Source organism: Eurytemora carolleeae, unplaced genomic scaffold, assembly GCF_000591075.1.
Source record: "Eurytemora carolleeae unplaced genomic scaffold, Eaff_2.0 scaffold637, whole genome shotgun sequence".
Lineage (NCBI taxonomy): Eukaryota > Metazoa > Arthropoda > Copepoda > Calanoida > Temoridae > Eurytemora > Eurytemora carolleeae.
Window position 1 is genome coordinate 139,257 of NW_019396534.1, and position 20,961 is coordinate 160,217.

General features: G+C 32.3%; 1 protein-coding gene across 3 annotated transcripts; it reads left to right on the forward strand.

Moving 5' to 3' along the window:
- Positions 1-2,864: 2,864 nt before the first annotated feature.
- Positions 2,865-15,975, forward strand: LOC111705002 (4-hydroxyphenylpyruvate dioxygenase). Of its 3 annotated transcripts, XM_023477424.1 has the most exons (13): positions 2,865-2,968; positions 6,394-6,493; positions 7,051-7,178; positions 7,626-7,695; positions 8,511-8,623; positions 8,982-9,124; positions 10,086-10,170; positions 11,469-11,553; positions 12,071-12,120; positions 14,306-14,423; positions 14,580-14,675; positions 15,435-15,506; positions 15,819-15,975. In XM_023477424.1, exons 1-13 carry the CDS (start codon positions 2,904-2,906, stop codon positions 15,867-15,869), a joined length of 1,176 nt encoding a protein of 391 aa, XP_023333192.1. In that variant the 5' UTR covers positions 2,865-2,903; the 3' UTR covers positions 15,870-15,975. The 3 variants fall into 3 exon arrangements, with proteins under 3 accessions (XP_023333192.1, XP_023333195.1, XP_023333194.1); XM_023477427.1 differs by lacking the exons at positions 2,865-2,968; positions 6,394-6,493; positions 7,051-7,178; positions 7,626-7,695 and adding an exon at positions 7,751-7,937; XM_023477426.1 differs by lacking the exons at positions 2,865-2,968; positions 6,394-6,493; positions 7,051-7,178; positions 7,626-7,695 and adding an exon at positions 7,944-8,129.
- The last annotated feature ends 4,986 nt before the right edge of the window (positions 15,976-20,961 follow it).

Sequence of the window (20,961 nt, forward strand, 5' to 3'; positions counted from 1 at the left end):
AATATATATTTGTGTCAGGTTTGGAACAAACACACAGTTTAGAACCTAAAATAAGCATTGCGAGATAAACTACTTCTCTACTGTAGTTCTACTATCCGTACTTAGTCTAGCTTCTTTTCAGTATTCATCATTTTGATAATATCTCTGCTCCCCTAGTTTATATACTCTAAGGAAAGATACCCTCTGGCGTTGAGATCTCTGCAGATTTCCTCCGGATTTTCAGGTTAAACAACTCCAGAACTTAACCAGCTACATACAGGGAGACCTGTTTATAATGAGACCTTAGAGTTGACTACAGGAGATTATACACAGTTTAATTTACCATCTCTTGTTTCTTACTTTCTATTTTTCATTTAATTCTAAGTGACCCTCTATGCTTGGCAATGTTCAATTTTCAACGGTACCCATTAAAACTTTTTCTGATCTTGTATAATCATAGATATCAATTTTGTTTTTTTAATCTGTTTTTATTAGCGGTTTATCTGCGGCGTTGACTTTTGAACTCCTTTTTTATAAGAAAAATAGAGAAACTCATAGAAACTCCCGGGTACTATTGTAAATCGGACATTGCCATCTCTAAAAGTACACTGTGAGCAAGATAAACTTAATAATTTGATGATTCTTTTTAATGTTGAATTATTAAACATCAATCTTGGGTAAAAACAAAAACATCCGTGCTTGTCCAGCTGAACAAAATTTCGAATACTTTTCAACCATTTAAAACCTCTGCGAACGTAAGTCAGTATAGTGTTTATAAATCAAAATGAATCCAGAAACAGGTTTATTTTTTTTTGAATATGATACTAGTAAAAAAACTACATTTAAAAGTCAGTCGTATTTTATGAGAAACGAAAAAGTTTACTTAAATCTTTGATTGGCGCCTTCGTTCTATCGCCAACTGTTTTGTTATTTGTAACTTATTGTTACTGATTTGAAGACAGATACATTGACACATATTATGATAGATCTATAGACAAATTGTACAGACAGGGATAGACAAACTGTACATACAGATATAGACAAACTGTACAGACAGATATATACAAGCTGTACAGACATATATAGACAAACTTTACAGACAGATATAGACAAACAAAAAGACCAATGTACAGACATATACAGTATAACTTTTGAATAACACACTGTAATGTGCAGTTCACAGAGACACATTTTATTTAAAACAAGTTGACTTGCATGGCAATGGTAAAACTACTTGATTTATATACAGGGTGTCCCTCGAACAGCAAGACAAGTTTCAAATTGTCGTTTCCGGTAATATTGAAAGCACGAAAAAGGCAGATCACATTTTGGAAATGCCAAGACTAGCGGTATTTTGTAATTAAACCAACTGTAGAATTTTACTTCTACAATTTAGTTTATTAGTATCAAAGACGACCTTCAACTCGTCTTGCTACTCTCATGTTTTGTGGGACAATCTGTATAACATCAAATACTCATTAGATTGCTTTCATGTCGTCAACCTATTCCATAGTTTTATGTGTTCCACTGTTTATAGAACGATATGAAGAAAAAACTTGTATAGACAAAATAAGCGTGGGATTAATATTAATAGTCTATATGTAGAAATTTCTCTGGCATATTTTGTTAAAAAGCAGGAATTTTAAAATTCTAATTTTAAAACAACCTTTAATTTTATAACTTAGTTATTACCTAAACTCATGAAGTATTTCTATATCTATATTTACTAACTAGCTTGGGAACCCAGCTTTGTCTGGAATTCTCAACCTAGTCTAACTAAACCAAGCTAAGAACATTTTTGCTGTTCTACCAAGTTCCACAGTAAAAATTTAAGGCAAATCGGTTTATGAGTTATGATTGTACATACAAACATGTGATATTATCAAAATGTGTACAATTTTTAAAATAAAACAACTTTAGTCAAGGCAATAAATTCACCAACCTTTAACGAACAGATTGAAAAAGTTTTTAAAATTTCAAGCTTAAAGTATAAAATTAATTGAATTTGTAATACTGCCAGCTTGCCTCTCAGAATATGTTAAAAGTTAAAATTAAATTCCAGTCTGGCATGTTGATTGCTTAGTGTTAGAGTGTTAAACATGTATCTGCAAAATAAAGAAAGGAGTCTCTGTAAATAAAAAGTAGTAATCTCTGTCTGTCTGTCTGTCTACCCGTCTGTCAAGTGAGTCAGATCGTTTCATCATTAACTAGTCGTACCAACCCGTCTAGGGTTCCCAGTTTGTGGTTGAACCAACGCTTTTTATGCAATAAAATTAGGCGGGCTCAGGCCGAATTTAAAGAATTTGAGCCGCGGCTCAAATAATGGTTGGTTCCACTTAAAATCGCATTCGTTATTTAAAGATTTAAGCAGGCGCTCAGTTAAAACCGGTTTTTGGCGGATTTTAGACGCAGCTCAAATTCATGCCGATGATAACTTAGGAACTACTTGACCCATTTGCGTCAAATTTGTATTGCGAACTTGGAAGAAACACGGTAATCTTGGTTGGAAAATTCTAACTTGAGTAGTTACTTGCCAAAGCTGGGTTCCCAAGCTAGTTTATTATGATTGTCAACAAATCTTCAACTAAATTTCATGTGAAGTAGAAAAGTTCCAAATGCTCGCAGCAATACTCTTGCTTTGATATCCATCTCTGATATCCATCTTCTTTTTGCAATCGTCAATTATTTACCTTTGAACCTCATGAATAAATAAAAACTGTTTTTTTAAGAATTTGCAATTTTAACTTTTTCTAAATATTCGAATCCAAAACACTTGAAAATTCGAGGAAGAATTATTTATTAAAAAAGGCTTCCCGTCTGTAGACTGTAATACGTCCTTTTGTCCTGAGACCCAAGCTTTTATGATATCATTCACAATAAATGTTAAAATACATTTTTATATTATTTTCAGTTTAAATTCTAAAATGTCCGGTGAAACTCCAGTTGGAACCAATTATACGGATAAAGGACCGAAGCCAGAACGGGGAAGGTAAGAATTTTTTATATTTTATTTTACACATAATTTCGTTGACTTTTTTATTTTTTTCGTTTCGTTTCGTATAAATTAATAGTAATAATTAAAACATTTGTATGCGTTATAGACATAGATAAAGATAGATTGCGCATAAGACGACATTTTTCATCTTGAAAGATATAAATGTACAGAGATGTTTTAAAGATATTCCTATTATATAGATTAACTAGGTCGGTTGTGAACATTGGCTGTTCTTATGTTATGTCATTGAGTACTTGTTGTGTACATGAGTTCTGTAGAGAGAAATTTAAGTTAGTTTAGTCCGTCTCATGTCCATCTTCAGTTCTCGTCAATATGGTTTATTGCTCAGTGAAATATTGTTGTTCAAATAGTTCCATTCCCGGTGTTATTTTACACTCTAATAGGAAATCCATTGAAACACCAAACCACCCCGCTTATCATTGAAGTACACTTTGACCCCTAGAAGTATGAGTTCGCGGACTGTACAATTTTTGTTGATTTTGCGTACAGAAGCTATCTATGTTTATTTATTTATCTATGGTTATAGATACTTTATTTTTTTGTCTAAAGATAAACAAAAAAGTAACTCATTTAACAATTAACTAAAGAAATATACAATATATTACAATATATTACAATATATTACAATATATTCCAATATATGCTTAAACAAAAATACGTTTTTCTTAAATAAAAAAGCTTAAATGTTTTTGAGAATTCTGAAACTTTAAAAAAAGAGAACCTTTCAATATTACTTCAAAATTCTGTCAGGTAATTACTGAAATTGACAACAACAAAGAATAAAAAAGAAAAAAATATTCCTGGGGAAATTTTTCTAAAATTGTTAAACTTTATTGTGCATGAAAACAAATGTCAATATTAAAGGGACTGTAAGCGTATTTCTAGTGACTGATTCACAACGGTACCCTTTAAGCTTTGTCTGCTCAAGTATCAATTAGATATCAATTTTAGTAATTTAAAAACAGATAATATATCATTGTGGTTTCTTTAAAAAATGGAACTCGCACATTTCTACCGCAGGAAAACGTATAGGAACTATCAGGCATAAAGACTTTTAAGCCTAGAAAAACGACAATTTCTTTCCCATTATTGATCAGCTGAAGGTTTCTGTGGATGTCACTGAAAATTACGCGTACAGTCCCGTTTATTCCAGGAAAGTGGCACGACGCATAATTTAAAGTTTCCAGAATGTTCTGTATCTCTACATTATAAGAGATGTGAATTGATAAATGAAACCTGAACAACCTGTTCCTAGATCATGGGGCGGAAAAATAAATGTTTCAAAATATTGATTTAAAAAAATTCCTTCTCAACATATAGGATTCGATGTGTTAAAAGCGTAATTTCAGGTTGAACTTCAATACAAAAATGACATTGCCTGATTCACAACGGTACCCTTGAAACCTTTATCTGACCGATCAATAATTTGGAAAATATTGTAGTTTTTCTAGGTTTAAATGTTTTTAATTATGATAATCTCTATATGTTGTCCTGAAGTAGAAATGCGAAAGTCAGTTATGTATTAAAAAACACAATCGAAAATAATCAGTTATCAAAATTCATATTTTAGGTTTAGGTCACTTGAAATTACGCATACTGTCCTAGTCCTGTAGAAAATAATAAAAATTTTAAAGTATTTCCTTTTCTACTAATTCAAATGGTTTCATCAATAGAATGATATATTCATCATTTATATTTGTCTAAAGCAAAATTACATCAAACAATATAAAAATTTACTATTTAATACTAATACACTCTTTTCTCTGGATATAGCACTTTATGGTTGAAAGGGTTTGCATAAAAACAGGTGCAATACAAGACTTTTAGCATGAGTATAGTTTAGCTATTCAGAGGTGGTTTTCAGAGAAGGGGTTTCTTGGTACCACTCAAGTGTTTTTCGTTTTCTAATGTGGTATGATGACAGCACTGCAAGGCTTGATAGGTTTTCGCACATTGCTTTGAAACTAGCACTGGGTTTTCAGAAATTACGCAGTTTCTTTAGATTTGTTTTATTTGATAGTAAGATATATCCTCTTGAGCCGATTTCAAAATGGTAAATAGGCATATCTCTAGTTATTATATCTGTAATAAAATGTTCATACTTGTTCATCTTTTGAGTGTTGGCATTTTGGATGTTTGTTTCCAATGGGACAGTAAGCTCAAAAATATCCATCTCTTCCTCCATTCTATTACTAGATCTGGTTTCTATGTATTCAATTTATTCACTTAATCCATGTTAATTTAATAAAATAAACTATTTTGGGTTACTCACAAATGCATCAGTGCAAGTAAGCTGTATATTTTGTTAGCATCTAACGCGGAGTTGAATCTATACGAACCGAAATTGCGTAATGTTTAATTGATTGTCGAAGGAAACGTGGTCTTTGTATATACAATTTAAACGTTTAAATACGAAAAACGTAAATTTTTTACTAGCTCACATATCAAAAGCTTTCATATTTTAGTATATAATGGCTAACACATAATGGTATTGAAATATGATAAATTTAAATTTGTTTGTGCTTTTTCTCATCTAAATAGGACAAATTTGGTTCACCATGAAATTACCCAAATAAGTGAACGGTCCCATTAAAGAATGCAACTTCTAAGAGGAGGTTGAACTTGATAGATCTGGTTAAACTACTTAAAGGTAGAATTAAACTAGATCTACCTAAAGACTACTTTTTTTTCGTTCATTTAACCCCAAATCTGGTCATTAATCATTATAATAGATTCCCGGCAAAGGAATTTAGTCTTTGCCACAATAACTGATTTTCTAATTCCTATATTTTTTCAACCCGATGACGTTAGTGCTAAGATATTTTGAACTAGATATTCTGTTAGATGAAATAATCTACAATGATAGTTAGAAAAATAAATAGGAAGACAACGTATAGACTCAAGGTATTATTTTAAATTTGAGCATGGGACACCAAAACTTGTGCAGTGTAAACAAACCCATTTCACATGATTAGTGATTTAATAAGTGTCTAGTAAAACTATATGATTTGCAACAACATCAATACACTTACGTATTGCATTAAAGTCGTCTTCTTATTTCAGAGTTTTCTGACTATCACTGTAAATTTAAAATATTAAAGGTTTACACCAATAGGTTGCAAAGATATGGAGATAAGAAAATCTGATTTTGCGTCAAAGACTCTACAATTCCTTTTTGTATCAAACAATTTTATGGTACTATATATCTTTATATTAAGGTTCCTACGGTTTGACCAAATTGAGTGGTGGGTTGGCAGTGGCGTAAATAAGGGGGGTTATTGGGGTTATTTCCCCCCCCCCCCTAGAATCCTGGGGGTAAATACCCCCCCCTNTCATATTAAGGTTCCTACGGTTTGACCATATTGAGTGGTGGGTTGGAAATATATCTTTATATTAAGGTTCATACGGTTTGACCATATTGAGTGGTGGGTTGGAAATGCGCAACAAGCCGCGTCTTTCTACTGCACGAGACTAGGCTTTGAACCTATTGCTTACAAGGTCACATTTTCTTTAATATTTCCATAATTTTTTTAATGGAAATAATATAAAAGGTAAAAGCAATTTGAAATTATCATTTAAAGGTAGTGTTCGCGAAAAATGAAAGGTGGTATAGGCCTATGTCTATAAGGAGAAAATTGTTATAAAGTTCAGAAAGTTGCAACATTCAACTCGGATCGTAAAAAAAATCAATTTAATTCTAAAAAAATCATTCAGATATTACAACCAATAATCATCGATAATTTTGTTTGGAATAAAATATATATTTTTACGATCTGAGTTGAATGTTGCAACTTTCTGAATTTGTATGGACGCTACCTTCTTCAACATGAGTCGTTTTTAACAATTTTCTCCTTATAGATGCAACAGATAGAAATAAGATTAGTAGCGATCAAAAGCGCTATACCATATAGCCTTTCCTTGTAAGCTCTACTTTACTTTTGTAAAATTTTAAAAGTGTCTCTGCAAAGGAAATGTTGGAAATTTGTGATTTTTTGAGAATTATAACAAAGACTAAAACATAGAAACTGTTGCTTCAATCAAATTGTTATGGTTAGGGCCTTGAGACCGGAAGTCGTCAGGTGGCATGCCACGTGGTAAAGCAGAAAGACACCATTTTTGTTTTTAAGTCAGCTTATGAACCAGACTCCGAGATAAACAAAATCATGGGAGCTCATCTTGTTAGGTAACTCAAGGTTTTTCTAATACTAAATAGTAAAATTTCTAACAAAATATGTGTTTTTCTTTAACCTAATTTTGTATGCGGAAACTTTTTTATATATTCTGGTTGAATTTGACCTCCGTCATTTTTGATACTATTTCTTTAGGATCTTTACATATTACTACTTAAGATTAATAAAATCATTCATTGTAAAATTCTTTTTAATTGTAAAGATATGATTCCATCATTCTTCTACTAATGTTGGGGATTCAGCTTAACTGCAGACATTGGAATAATTAAAAAGATTCAAACTTGCTTTTTTTCCAAAAATCGCTAATTTTCGTCATTTTACATTCATTAAAATTGGGAAAATGGGAACTTATCATTTTACTTTGATCCGAATTCCTTAGACCAATTTTTCCTGAAAACTTCCCGATAAGTATACTTTTATTGATCATAATTAATTTAAAGGCATGGGGATGGTGTCAAAGATGTTTCCTTCACTGTTGAGGATCTTGATGGGATTATGGAAAAGTGTGAGGTAAGGATTACATGTTAAGGATCTTGATGGGATTATGGAAAAGTGTGAGGTAAGGATTACATGTTAAGTATCTTCATGGGATTATGGAAAAGTGTGAGGTAAGGATTAAAGCTGAGGATCTTGATGGGATAATGGAAAAGTGTGAGGTAAGGATTAAAGTTGAGGATCTTGATGGGATTATGGAAAAGTGTAAGGTAAGGATTAAAGTTGAGGATCTTGATGTGGTTATGGAAAAGTGTGAGGTAGAGATTAAAGTTGAGGATCTTGATAGGATTATGGAAAAATGTGAGGTAAGGATTAAAGCTGAGGATCTTGATGGGATAATGGAAAAGTGTGAGGTAAGGATTAAAGTTGAGGATCTTGATAGGATTATGGAAAAATGTGAGGTAAGGATTAAAGTTGAGGATCTTGATGGGATTATGGAAAAATGTGAGGTAAGGATTAAAGTTGAGGATCTTGATAGGATTATGGAAAAATGTGAGGTAAGGATTAAAGTTGAGGATCTTGATTGGATTATGGAAAAATGTGAGGTAAGGATTAAAGTCCAGGATCTTGATGGGATTATGGAATAAGAAGAAAATGGAGAGCAAGAAAAATAGAATTATCAAAATATTTGCAGCTGCTACCATAATGATAAATATGTTACAAATATTTGCAGCTGCTACCATAATAGTAAATATGTTACAAATATTTGCAGCTGCTACCATAATGATAAATATGTTACAAATATTTGCAGCTGCTACCATAATGATAAATATGTTACAAATATTTGCAGCTGCTACCATAATAGTAAATATGTTACAAATATTTTTAAGGCTAAAGGTGTGAAAATAGTTCGAGATATCTGGGAGGAATCTGATGAAGGAGGAAAAGTAAGGTTTGCAACTGTCCAAACTTACGGAGATACAACTCATACCTTTGTCGAGAGGTAAATATTTGTAAAAAAAACAGCAAGTTTAATAATTATTAATGTGTTCAAAGCATTTTACTTTTTCCTTTGTTGATAGTGTCATTTCATTCTTAATGTAATAACGTAAATGTGTTGGTCCTAAAGAAACACACTTTCATGAAGTGCAAAAGTTTAAATATTGCAAACATATATTATACATTGTATATCTAAGTAAAAGAATCGAGATAAGTGTATTATAAATTTGATATTGAGAATCTTTAAAGTTATAATTCAGAAAATGATTTCTTGTATCTTAATTTGTTACTTTAGTTGTTTGGATTAATATACTGTGTAATGTTAATACAAGAGTCATTTTCATCTAATTTGTATTTCCCAGGAAAGGGTATACAGGTTTGTTCCTCCCTGGATATAAACCTCCCCTGAATGAGGATGTACTACTGGCAACCCTGCCTAAGGCTGGGATCTACTTTGTAGATCATGTGGTTGGTAACCAGCCTGACCTACAGATGGAAGATGCAGGTAGTCATGTATAGAGATAGTCATCATGTGGTTGGTAACCAGCCTGACCTACAGATGGAAGATGCAGGTATTCATGTATAGAGATAGTCATCATGTGGTTGGGAACCAGCCTGACCTACAGATGGAAGATGCAGGTAGTCATGTTTAGAGATGGTCATCATGTGGTTGGTAACCAGCCTGACCTACAGATGTAAGATGCAGGTAGTCATGTATAAAGATGAACATCATGTGGTTGGTAACCAGCCTGACCTACAGATGGAAGATGCAGGTAGTCATGTATAGAGAGGAACATCATGTGGTTGGGAACCAGCCTGACCTACAGATTGAAGATGTAGGTATCGTTCTTTTCAACGAACAAAATTGTTGTTGAAAAGGGTGTCGTTCAAAATGAACAAAAAAATGATGGACAAACAAATTGGATCATTGTAGAGATCTGAAAAAATTATCGTTTTTAAAAACGAACGAGAAAAAATTATAACGAACGATTCAAAAGCAAAATTATCTTTTTTTACTGAACGAACAATTTTATTAAACAAACGAATATACTTCAGGTTCGTTTAATGAGAAAACAAACAAAGTAGATGAAAAATGAACTATAATTTTGAGAACGAACAAAATCAATAATTTTTTGAATGATTGAAAAAAAACGAAATGTGTCGTTCACGAACAATGAACTTGCCCATCTCAAGACTGATGTGCCTTCAGTATGATTTGTATTTCTTTCAGGGTTCATGTTTGGCAAAGTTTACAAAGAGCAATTATGTTTGATAAAATGTTTATTCTAAACATTTACTTTTCTTGCACTATGTTTCATTTTTACACTCATGACAGAAGATACATGTTTAAAACGACCTAAAGACGATTCACTTTTAATTAGACGACAATATGGTCGTCTAAAACAACTAAAAAAAGAGCTAAACAAACTCTACAGTGGGAGTTTTCTGATGATATATATTTTCAGCTTCTTGGTATGAAAGGAACCTGTTGTTTCATCGGTTCTGGTCCGTTGATGATACACAAATGCACACAGACTACTCAGCTCTCAGGTAGAACACTATACAAGGGTCCGTTGATGATACACAAATGCACACAGACTACTCAGATCTCAGGTAGAACACATACAAGGGTCCGTTGATGATACACAAATGCACACTGACACAGACTACTCAGCTCTCAGGTAGAACACTATACAAGGGTCCTTTAATGATACAGAAATGATAGATCTAGAGGCGTTTTCAAGGGGGGCTATTAGGGCTAACCCCCCCACCCCCAGGGTATGTGAAATCTATGGTTTTCCGGGGTGCTTTGGGCCCCGACGGATGCTGAGCCCCCCACCCCCAACAACCCCACCCCCATAGACAAATTCCTTAATACGCCCCTGGATAGTATAATTAACATAGGTGGGAGGAGTATCCGAGGGTTGTAATTACTGTCTGGGCAACACTAGATCATAGAAGTTGATGATGACTGATGACTGTTATGAAAAATATTGATCCCGGATCTCATCCCGGATTATGTTTTAATAAATTGAATAGTACAGTGTTCAGTAAGATGATTACAAACACAAGAAACTTAATTGAAAACATAGAATAAAAGGCTTTCTGTTAATAATAAAATAGATTAATTTGGAAAAGTATCCACTCTCAATCTTACTTTTGTAAAGTTAAGACTATTAAACCTATAGAATCATATAGTAAATAGTAAATACTAAATAGTATTACCAGTGTCCAAATTTAATGAATTTGAGCCGCATCTAAGATCCGCCAAAAACCGGTTAAAATTCAACGCTGGCAATTAAATCTTGAAACAAGAAATACGAATTTAAGTGAAACCAACAATATTTGAGCCACCGCTCAAATTCTTTAAATTCGGCCTCAGATTATTGAAATAGCTTTTATCATAACATATTGTGGAGAAAATAAATTGCCCTAAAAATCAAATCAGACTTTTACTGATTTTATAAATTCTATTTTTTGCAATCTGATAAATCATTGATATTTAGCTTATCTCGTTAAATTCTTAGATTGATAAGATAGGCATGAGGATAAGAAGTTTAAAGGATTTGAAAAGTTGAGTTTAAGGCAAACCTAGTTCATTCATTTTCACCTCGTTCATTCAAAAGAAGTTTAATTTTTTTTCTCAAATTTCTTACATCTTTGCAATCTAATGTTTAAAACCTTTATTATTTCAAACTAGGACTTGTTAATGTTTTAACATTTTTTTCATGAATGAGAATTAAATGTCAAGAGCTGTGGAACTTTTTAGTTAAAATCTCTTATTCCCGAACACTTGATCTCGATATCCTAAGTGGGCACATTTGAATAAATGAGAATTGAATGTCCAGGTCTATTGTGATGGCAAACTATGAAGAGACGATCAAGATGCCACTGAATGAACCAGCACCTGGCAAGAAGAAGTCACAGATCCAGGTAAAGTAAAATATAGAATTCTGGATCTAGAGATCATTCTATTAATCAATCTCAAGGTTAATATAATCCAGGTAAAGTAAGATATAGAATTCTGGATCTAGAGATCATTCTATTAATCAATCTCAAGGTTAATATAATCCAGGTAAAGTAAAATATTGAATTCTGGATCTTGAGATCATTCTTTTAATCAATCTCAAGGTTAATATAATTCTTAGTTGTTATTCAAAAAATGCATAAAATTTAACCAACAATGCTTTGTCCCAAATTACATCATTAAAATTTAAAATAGACGTTGTTAAGTGATCCAGGAGTAGAGTCTTTGCCACAAACTCAAATTTTCTAATCACTATAACTTTGCCACCTAATGGTATGATGAACCTTTGATATTTCAAACTTTTATTACTTGAGCTACAAAATTTATAGTTTGAAATATCTATGGTCCAGGACATTAGGTTGCAAAGATGCAGGAATAAGAAAATCAGAGTTTGTTGCTAAGACTCAATTTCTTTCTATTTAGGAGTATGTTGATTACTATGGGAGTGCTGGAGTCCAACATATTGCTCTAAGGTACAATATACATATACCTTAACTCTATGCCAAAAACTTCTGAAAAGACGATTTGCAAAAAAATGGTCCAAATTTGGCCAGTGCATTTTTTCTAATTTTTATTTTTCTTAACTGTAGTTTTACTTAAAATTAAACATTTCATTTGCTTTTTTGGGGGGTGGTGGGCCAAAATCTCCACTTTAGAATTTTTAAAATTAATGCATGCTTCATTTTACAATTGATAACATTTTTTAATTGATTTTCGAAAAAAAAAGAATTCTTGATATTGAATGAGGAAATAATCAACGTTTTTTATTCCAAAAAAAGTTGTCTGGCGGAAGTGTCTGTCAGTTAGAGTTGCGCTAACATCGCGCTATTACCTCATTTTTAATTTGATATTTTTACTCAACTGCACAAACCCCAAGCTATAGCGGGTCAACCAAAAGCTAGCTTAACTATTTGACTAAAAGAAATGAAATCATATATAACAAAAAACCCCGATTTGTTGGGCCTGTTAGCCAACAATTAAGTTATACCTCAAAAAGGGAAAAGGTCGGGTTTCATACCCCCACCCCCTGTGCATTACCCCCCGTCGTAAATCATTTTAAAATTTGTTTGCCCTCATGTGTCTGTTTTTAGCAGCTGCAGCTGTTAGCTGACAGCTTGGACAGCTTGCCGACCAATTGTTGACTTTTAAGCTAACTTATTTAGTCTCTTGTTAGTTAGTTAAGTTAGCCTTGTGAATTTAAAAAGCAAGTCTGAATATCATATATGCATCAATTTGAATATGCAGTGTTTAGTTGTTACTCAATAATAGAATACATGTCATTGATTAGCACCTCCACAGGTGTCCCCCATCCAGAGGCCGAATTTAAAGAATTTGAGCGGCGGCTTAAATTTAAGCTGCGGCTCAAATAAGGTTGGTTTCACTTAAGATTGTATTCAATGTTTCAAGATTTAAGCCGGTGCTCAATTGGAACAGGTTTTTGCGGATTAAATTCGGACCCAGATCTATTTCAAAGATATTTCCTTTTTACAGAGCAAACATTTTAATATAGAGTTTATCGTAGATTTATATGTTTAAGAATAAGAGTCTTAAAAGATATTTAGGACTTTCTGAGAGAAAATTCAGTGCATTATCTTAATGAAATTATTAAATTTAAAAAAAAAGTAATAAGTAGTTTTAAACCCAAATCTTCATTCAATCTAAATTATAAACTTTCATTAAGAAAATTGAATCTTAAATTTCTTACTTTTCAATTTTACGTAAAACATTTAGTGACACCTACTGGTGAAAATAGAAACTAAAAGACACAATATATGCTATGTCTAATATTTGACTTTCATTTGGGTTTTAAGTCAACCGCTTATTTGGGCAGATTATTTGAAAACACTCAATTTAACAGACAGTATAAACATATGAAAATTTTAAAAAAATTTCTCAGAGCTGAAAACATATTTGGTATTTGATCCAGATGTTCCATGAGGTATGACTTTTTTTTGACCAAATTGGACTAAAATGAAAATCGTCCCAGTAAAGAAATTCTTTTCTGTAAAAAACATACATGTAATATTGCTGAAATATCTTTTGACCAAATTAGACTAATATCAAAATCGTCCCAGTAAAGAAATTCTTTTCTATAAAAAACATACATGTAATATTGCTGAAATATCTTTTGAACAAATTAGACTAATATCAAAATCGTCCCAGTAAAGAATTTCTTTTCTGTAAAAAACATACATGTAATATTGCTGAAATATCTTTTGAACAAATTTCAAACTTCTTCTTTATTTGTATGCAAAATCAACATACATGCAATGTTAATGAAATATTAATGAAAAAAAATGTTTCCAACTTCTTATTTATTTGAATGCAAAATCCACTACACAACCCAACTCTGTAAATGTAGTTCCTTGGATTTCTAGAATCTGAGTGTTTGCAATTAATTGATTTACAGGGTATGTTGTGACGAGGACTATTAGGTGTAATTTTCAATGATTGCAATCTATGTATTTCTGTGGATTGTTGGTCAGGGGTTACACCCATTTTTAACGTTATCTTATTTTTCAATGAAAGTGTGTTAATTTAAAAAAAGTAAAGTCCCCCCCCCCTTAAATAGTCCAACCAGGACTAGGCGAGTCAATAATCAAACCTACTGAAATAAGACAAGCAAAAAAACTTTACAAATTTGGATTTCTTTTCCAGGTCATTTGATATAATTGCTTCAATTGAGAACCTGAGAGCCCGTGGATTGTCCTTCCTGAATATTCCAGATAATTATTACAACCAGCTGAGGAAAAGGTTGGCCAATTCACCCGTCCAGGTAAAAAAATCCAGAATTTTTTTCGATTTTTAGGATTTAAAAACATTTTAAATTCTAAATATAGATCTTTACACTTGAATAAATGTCCAATTTTCATCTAAAAAAATTTGTAAGGTTTATAGTTTTCTCCATGGGTTTAAAATATAAATGTCTAAGGTGAAAGAGGACATTGACATGCTTCAGAAGTTAAAGATACTTGTGGACTTTGATGACAACGGTTATCTACTTCAAATATTCACCAAGCCTGTTCAGGTTAGAATTCTTTATATTCAATGTATTAATAGAGATAGGCGGGTTCAACTTTTTTTCATTTTGTAGGATCATCATTCGTGAAGGACCCATTTCGTTAGATTTTTCATACGTTCTCATATTATCGTTCATGTTCTATCTATTTACTTCTTTTCTCAATCGATAGTTTAGTAAAAACTATCGTTTTTTCAGAAGTTTGTTCCGAAAATCATTTGTTCAGTAAAAAAAAACCGGGGGGAGGGGAGACCCCCCCCGGGCCCCCCCTCCTATCAATTTTGTACATGACCATTTATTTTTCAGCAAATTTATTATTATTTATTTTTTTGTTATTTAGGGTTAGGTTAGGTTAAGAAAATGCTAAACGATGCCCACCTCTACTCTGTAGCTGAATGCTAAACGATGCCCAGCTCTACTCTGTAGCTAAATGCTAAACGACGCCCACCTCATACTCTGTAGCTGAATGGTAAACGATGCCGATTTCTACTCTGTGGCTGAATGCTAAACGTCATTAAGATTAAACCATGTAATTAAGTGATGATTTTTCAATCATGTTTGATCCACACAGCACTCTTTTTAAAGTAAAACGCTGAAAACAATTGGTTCCGATTTTCTGTTTTATACAAATCAAAACTGTTTAATTGTAGCTAATATCTCTGACAATTTAAGATTACAATAATAATGATATCAATAATGATCTTCATGTTATATATCTCTTATATTTCATGCTTTAATCCGAATATCATGTGTCCTGTATAATTATAGGATCGGCCAACTGTGTTTATTGAAATCATTCAGCGCCACAATCATCAAGGCTTTGGAGCTGGAAACTTTAAGGTTAATTTTTATTTGTTAATTTTCGTTTCCTGTGTTTTTAAGGTCAAAATTGTCAAAAAATTTTCGATTTTTTTTATTTATTTTTTATTTATCATAAAACTAAAAATTTCGCAAATTTTTCTGTTTTGCATTGACGGATTTTCAAAAAATATCAATGTCGATCGGCTATAAACGTTTTCTTCAGTCATGTTATTCATCAAAGGATGCGACTGTAATGACGACCCCAGGGAAGGTTTTTCCGCAAACCTGTTTTGTTATCGTTTTATACTGTACAAAGAGAAGATGCTCACGGATGTGGCCTGAAAAACCTAGGCGCTGTTTGAGTGTATTGAGATAGACCAAGGGAAAAGAGGAAACCTGTAAAACTTCTCAATCTGAAGTACATGAAAACCAAGTGAAAATTTCATATTGCCTTATAATTTTATTGAATTTGGTTTACTAGAAAAATAAAGATTACATAATTGTTGAATGATTATTGGATAATAGAGAATAGATATAAAGGAGGAATAGATGGGCTCACATTCGGCTGTTTTAGGAAACATTTCTTTTGAAAGCAAGATCAGCTAATTGTTTGACTAACTCATAATAATTTTTTTTCTTCGGCTTTAAAAGTAAGTATAGAATCGAAAATATGAAATACAATTTCAACATCATACCTAGTATTAGCAATAGGTATTTTAAAATATCATGGTCTAACAAATAAAAACTAAAAAGATATTTATTTTCAATACTCTAAAACATTGATGTACACTTATGTAACCAATAAGAATTTTAGGAAGTATAGTGATAACCAGAAAACAATGGAATAGGTAGACGACATTATAACAATACTTACGTGTCTATGTGATATTGTTTCAAAGCAAATAGATTTACTAAACACTTCTTTTATAATTAATTTGGTAAAATGGGTCTGTTTACACTGCACAATTGCTGTTTCTCATATTCATTGGACTTTTTAAATATAAAAATCGATTTTAAAAGTCTTCTTCAGAGTTTTCTGGTTGTCATTCTACAAAAGAGAACTGTTTTGCGCCACGTTGGGTTCCCTTTTAGTTTTAAACAATTGATATGATGTCAAAGAATTTTTGCTAGAAACTGAAATGCCCCTGTTTACAATTTCTTTATTCTCTGTATACAATTTTCAGGGCTATTTTTTTAAACACTTCGCGTACTACTCTTTATACAAACTAACCTTAAGGCTTAAACTAGTTAGTTAATTTCTGGGCCGAGCAAAGTATACATTTTGTGAAGGTGGGGGAAATCATAAAATCCTTAAAATGTATGATGCATTTCGTAATAAATATATTGATTTTGCAAATTTCATTTCTTATTTCAGATAATTGAAGTAAAGAGCCCAAAAGCTTTTAAAAAATGTGTCAAATTTTATAGATTTGTATCAAAAGAAGGAAGTAGATGGGGGGTAACTGTGAGAGCCCCCCATCTATTTTGAGTAAACCAGCCATCAGTCGGAATAGGGTTAAAAGAACATAAGGCAGAAGGCCAAATTGGGATTGTCATATTTTAAGGTATTACATCGTCTGAACTTTGTGGGTAACCCTTTATTTTAGCATCTCAATTCTGATATTTTGACACGACTTCAGATTTGAACATTTAAGATAAGATATTAAAAGTTCCATGCTGCGTCCAAAATGAATACTCTTGTTTTAGACATCCTGTAAGTATGTATGTAGATAAGATTATGATTAAATATAGTTTATTTCAGTGTGTAAGCCTGATGTATATATAAGGAATTACAAATATTATTACAAAAATGACATATTTTTTAACTATATAGCTGTATTCATATTTGATAACAGTTTTTCAAAATACAACACTGTTAATACAGATAAGCAGTTAATAGTACTGAAACAGTTAAAGATACTATTTATTTCTGAAATATTTCAAAAGCTTTTGAACATTATTTTCACTGTAGCAAGTATACTCTAAAAAAACAAAGAAAAATATGTTCTATTATTTCCAATTTGTAACTTCATGTAAACTTTGAATATAAAAAGGTTCCAAACTTCCTTTTGTTTATCTTCCCCTCTTTATGGCACAGGATAAAAGGTTGTCTCCCTTAGTCCATATTCAATTTTTCTTTCAAGTACTGTATACAGTCCTTATCAAAAGAAACCAGTATAACTATGAACGAGTAGAAAATAAACCTTCTCCCTGCTACAACAATAAATGATGTAGTGTGGATACCATAGGAATTACCTATTGTAACCGCTAAAGCAATTAGAAAGCCAATTGTGATTATGCTACCAGTTCTAATGTACAGGGTTATCATAATGTTTTTGATGAAAGCTAAAGCTTTGTACATCCTTTCAAGACTTGTTTCTTGATTATTCGAAGAAGTATTTCTAGGAGGAGCCTTTTTTCCAGAAGCCTTTGCTGCAGTAGACGATGGAGTAGGAAGAGCTGCAACTACATTAGAAGCAACATTCTCAGAATCATTAGAATCATTAGCTGTATCAAAATCATTTGGAGGAGAAGCACCAGCTTCAATAACATAAATAATATTAGGAGGTAAAGTATTACCAGCAGAGAAGGGGTATGCGGTACGCAGATTAGGACCAAAAGATGATGAAGAAGCTACTGAAGTAACTGGTGTCAAGCCAGAACAACCATATGAATCAGTCTGATAACCATGACTGCCAGTTGTCTGTTGAGAAGTGGAAGGGGACGAAGGATTAGAAACAGGAGTATTGTGAGCTGAGGAATCCCGAGGTATAAGAGTAAAAGAACGAGGATGGGGAAATACAGTATCAGCTGGAGCAGTTAGAGTGGACGGAGATGATGTAGGATAAACAGGGTCAGAATGAGCAAGTGCATCAGCATCTAAAGAGATAGTTGGTGCAGGAAGGACAGCCGAAATAGAATGAGGTTGATCAGCTGCAATAGTATTGCAGCCATAGGATGTAAGAGTTTTGATTTTTCTGATCAGTACAACTATAAGTTTTGCCCCTTCGAGTAACACAGCAGTCCCTAGAAATATTTCTATGGAGGGCAGAGGTTTACAATTTGTTTCTTCTAATTCAGACTCTGTGTTGTTCATCTGGTGTAGAGTTGATATGTTAACTGCCTGGATGTGCTTTACAAGACCCATTTCAGTCCGAAAATTGATGATGATTTTGTTCTCTGGATCATCAGCATGGCTGTAGCAAGTCACCCAACTGTAAACCAAGTCAACACCAACCAGAAGTACATTTAACAATACTGTTAGGATCGTGCCATGGATTGGGTTCAGGTTGTGGAAATACACAGGGTTGGCGAACAGCAATAGTCTTCCAGCACACAAGGCCAAGACTGAAAAGCACGCCATCACAGCAGTTAGCCTCATGGATAGGAAGGAAGCAGCCAGAGAGGGATGTACATCTACAAACCTCTGAAGCTCAGCATGAAAGAAGCAGGTGGTCAATGCCATTGAAAAGTTTCTTGTAGATCCAAGAAACAAACACAGCTAACTTTCTGTTAAGCAAGTTTTTCTGTGCAACTGGCCTAGTATTTAGGAATTGTAATAGTAAACCTGACGCAGCACTTGTTGATGAGAAGGCAAGTACATCAACAGAGAAGGTGTAGTAGTTGGGCATTTCTGGAACATACACTACAAGGCACAAATAACCTAGTACTGCACATATTTTTACTGTATTTTTAATTGTCATTTTTAATCAGCTCTCAGGAAAACGGTTCTACCGAAAGTGATGGTTTCAAAACCTCCGTTCAAGAGGACCACCATTTACAGCTTGAGAGTAATAAAAAGATACAGAGATATATGGATCCGAATAATAAAGATAATATTTCTACATTAATTGGATTCAGAGAGGGGGGAGGGCTAATGATTTGCATTGGTAAATAGTTACTGTAACTTTTTTCATTGCAATAGAATTTAGAAGAAATTTATTTTTCAACTTCTAGTATATAACAATGAGATACTCATCTATAGAGATGGGCGCGTTAGGCTTTTCATTCATGTTCAAAAAATAATTGATTTGCTTTGTTCTCAAAATTATCGATAATTTTCCCTCTATTTTGTTTATTTTGTTACTGAACAATTGTTTAGTAAAATTTCCATTTGTTAAAATCTTTCGCTAAGAAAAATCTTTCGTTAAGAAAAATCTTTCCTTAAGTAAAATTTTTCATTCAGAAAAAAGATCGTTTTCTTGAAAGGTTTTCTTCGAAAAAATCGTCAATTTAGTAAAAAAAATTATTTTTTTAAATTGTGTGTTTCAACAAAATGTTTGTTCAGTAAAAAAATTATCGGTTTTAAAATTTTTTTTTGGAATATTCCTTTTTTTAGTTCGTCTTAAAAAACTACAGTTAAACCCTAAATAAGCCATACATCGAAAGAATTCATCAAATGTAGTATTCTTAACTTTCTGATAATGGAATGCTAGATATTTAGTTATTTAATTAAAACTGTTCCCACATATACATGGCTATTTATTTATTTTTGAAATTACTGAGATTTACGTAAAATAGTATTAAACCCAATGAAAAATTGGCAAGACAACATTTGATAAATTCTTTCAATGTATGGCTCATTTAGGGTTTAACTGTATCATTTTTTACTTCTCTGAATGAGCCATTTCATTCATCCATCCTTCGTTTTTTTATCTGAACGAAAAAAGAATTGTTGGTTCTTAAAATTTATGGTTCAAAAAAATAACGCCATCTCAACTCATCCATTCAAACTTTAAATTTGAATGTTTTTTACATTGAGCTTCACAAAGTTTACAAAATGAATATTGAAGATTATTTTTGAAAATTTATGATTTAAATTAACACAACTTTTTTTGGAAAAATAAGAAAAACCTTAAAGAAAAATTGTTTTTACAGAAATAAATTTTTCAACATTTATTTTACTTTGTTTTACACTCAAAATTACGTAATACGTATAGTTAAGTTTTTTAACAATTTGGATCTATTGGCTTTTGTATGTAAAACGTTATCCAAAGATTATCCAAATGACGCTATCTATAAATAATAATGTTACTCAAAATCTATTTTCTGCAATATCATCTAATATATACTTTGCTTGTCTGTTTGTTTGTTTGTTTAAAACCATAAACGTCAAAGCGGCTGAACCAATCGGGCCCACATTTTTTGTGGGACCTCACATGATCCTAAGGAAGGCTTAGAGGGTTAAATTGAAAAAAGAGGAAGGTGAAAATGTCTTATTTGATGAGGGGGGGGGGGGGGTCCCTGCCTTCATTCTTGGTTTGAATCTTCCAATTTTCGGCTGAACCTCAAATCTGGGATCTATTTTTTAAAAAATTGAATACTAGTGACCTCTTTAAATGACCTATAATGACCTTTGAATGTAATAATTATCGGGTAACCTGTAAACCTGAACTTCATTGTACATTATTAACTATCTACGTTTGTAAACTTCCACATAAAACCCATTTATTCATTTGTACTGAACTTCAGGTGATTACGTAGCATTATATGC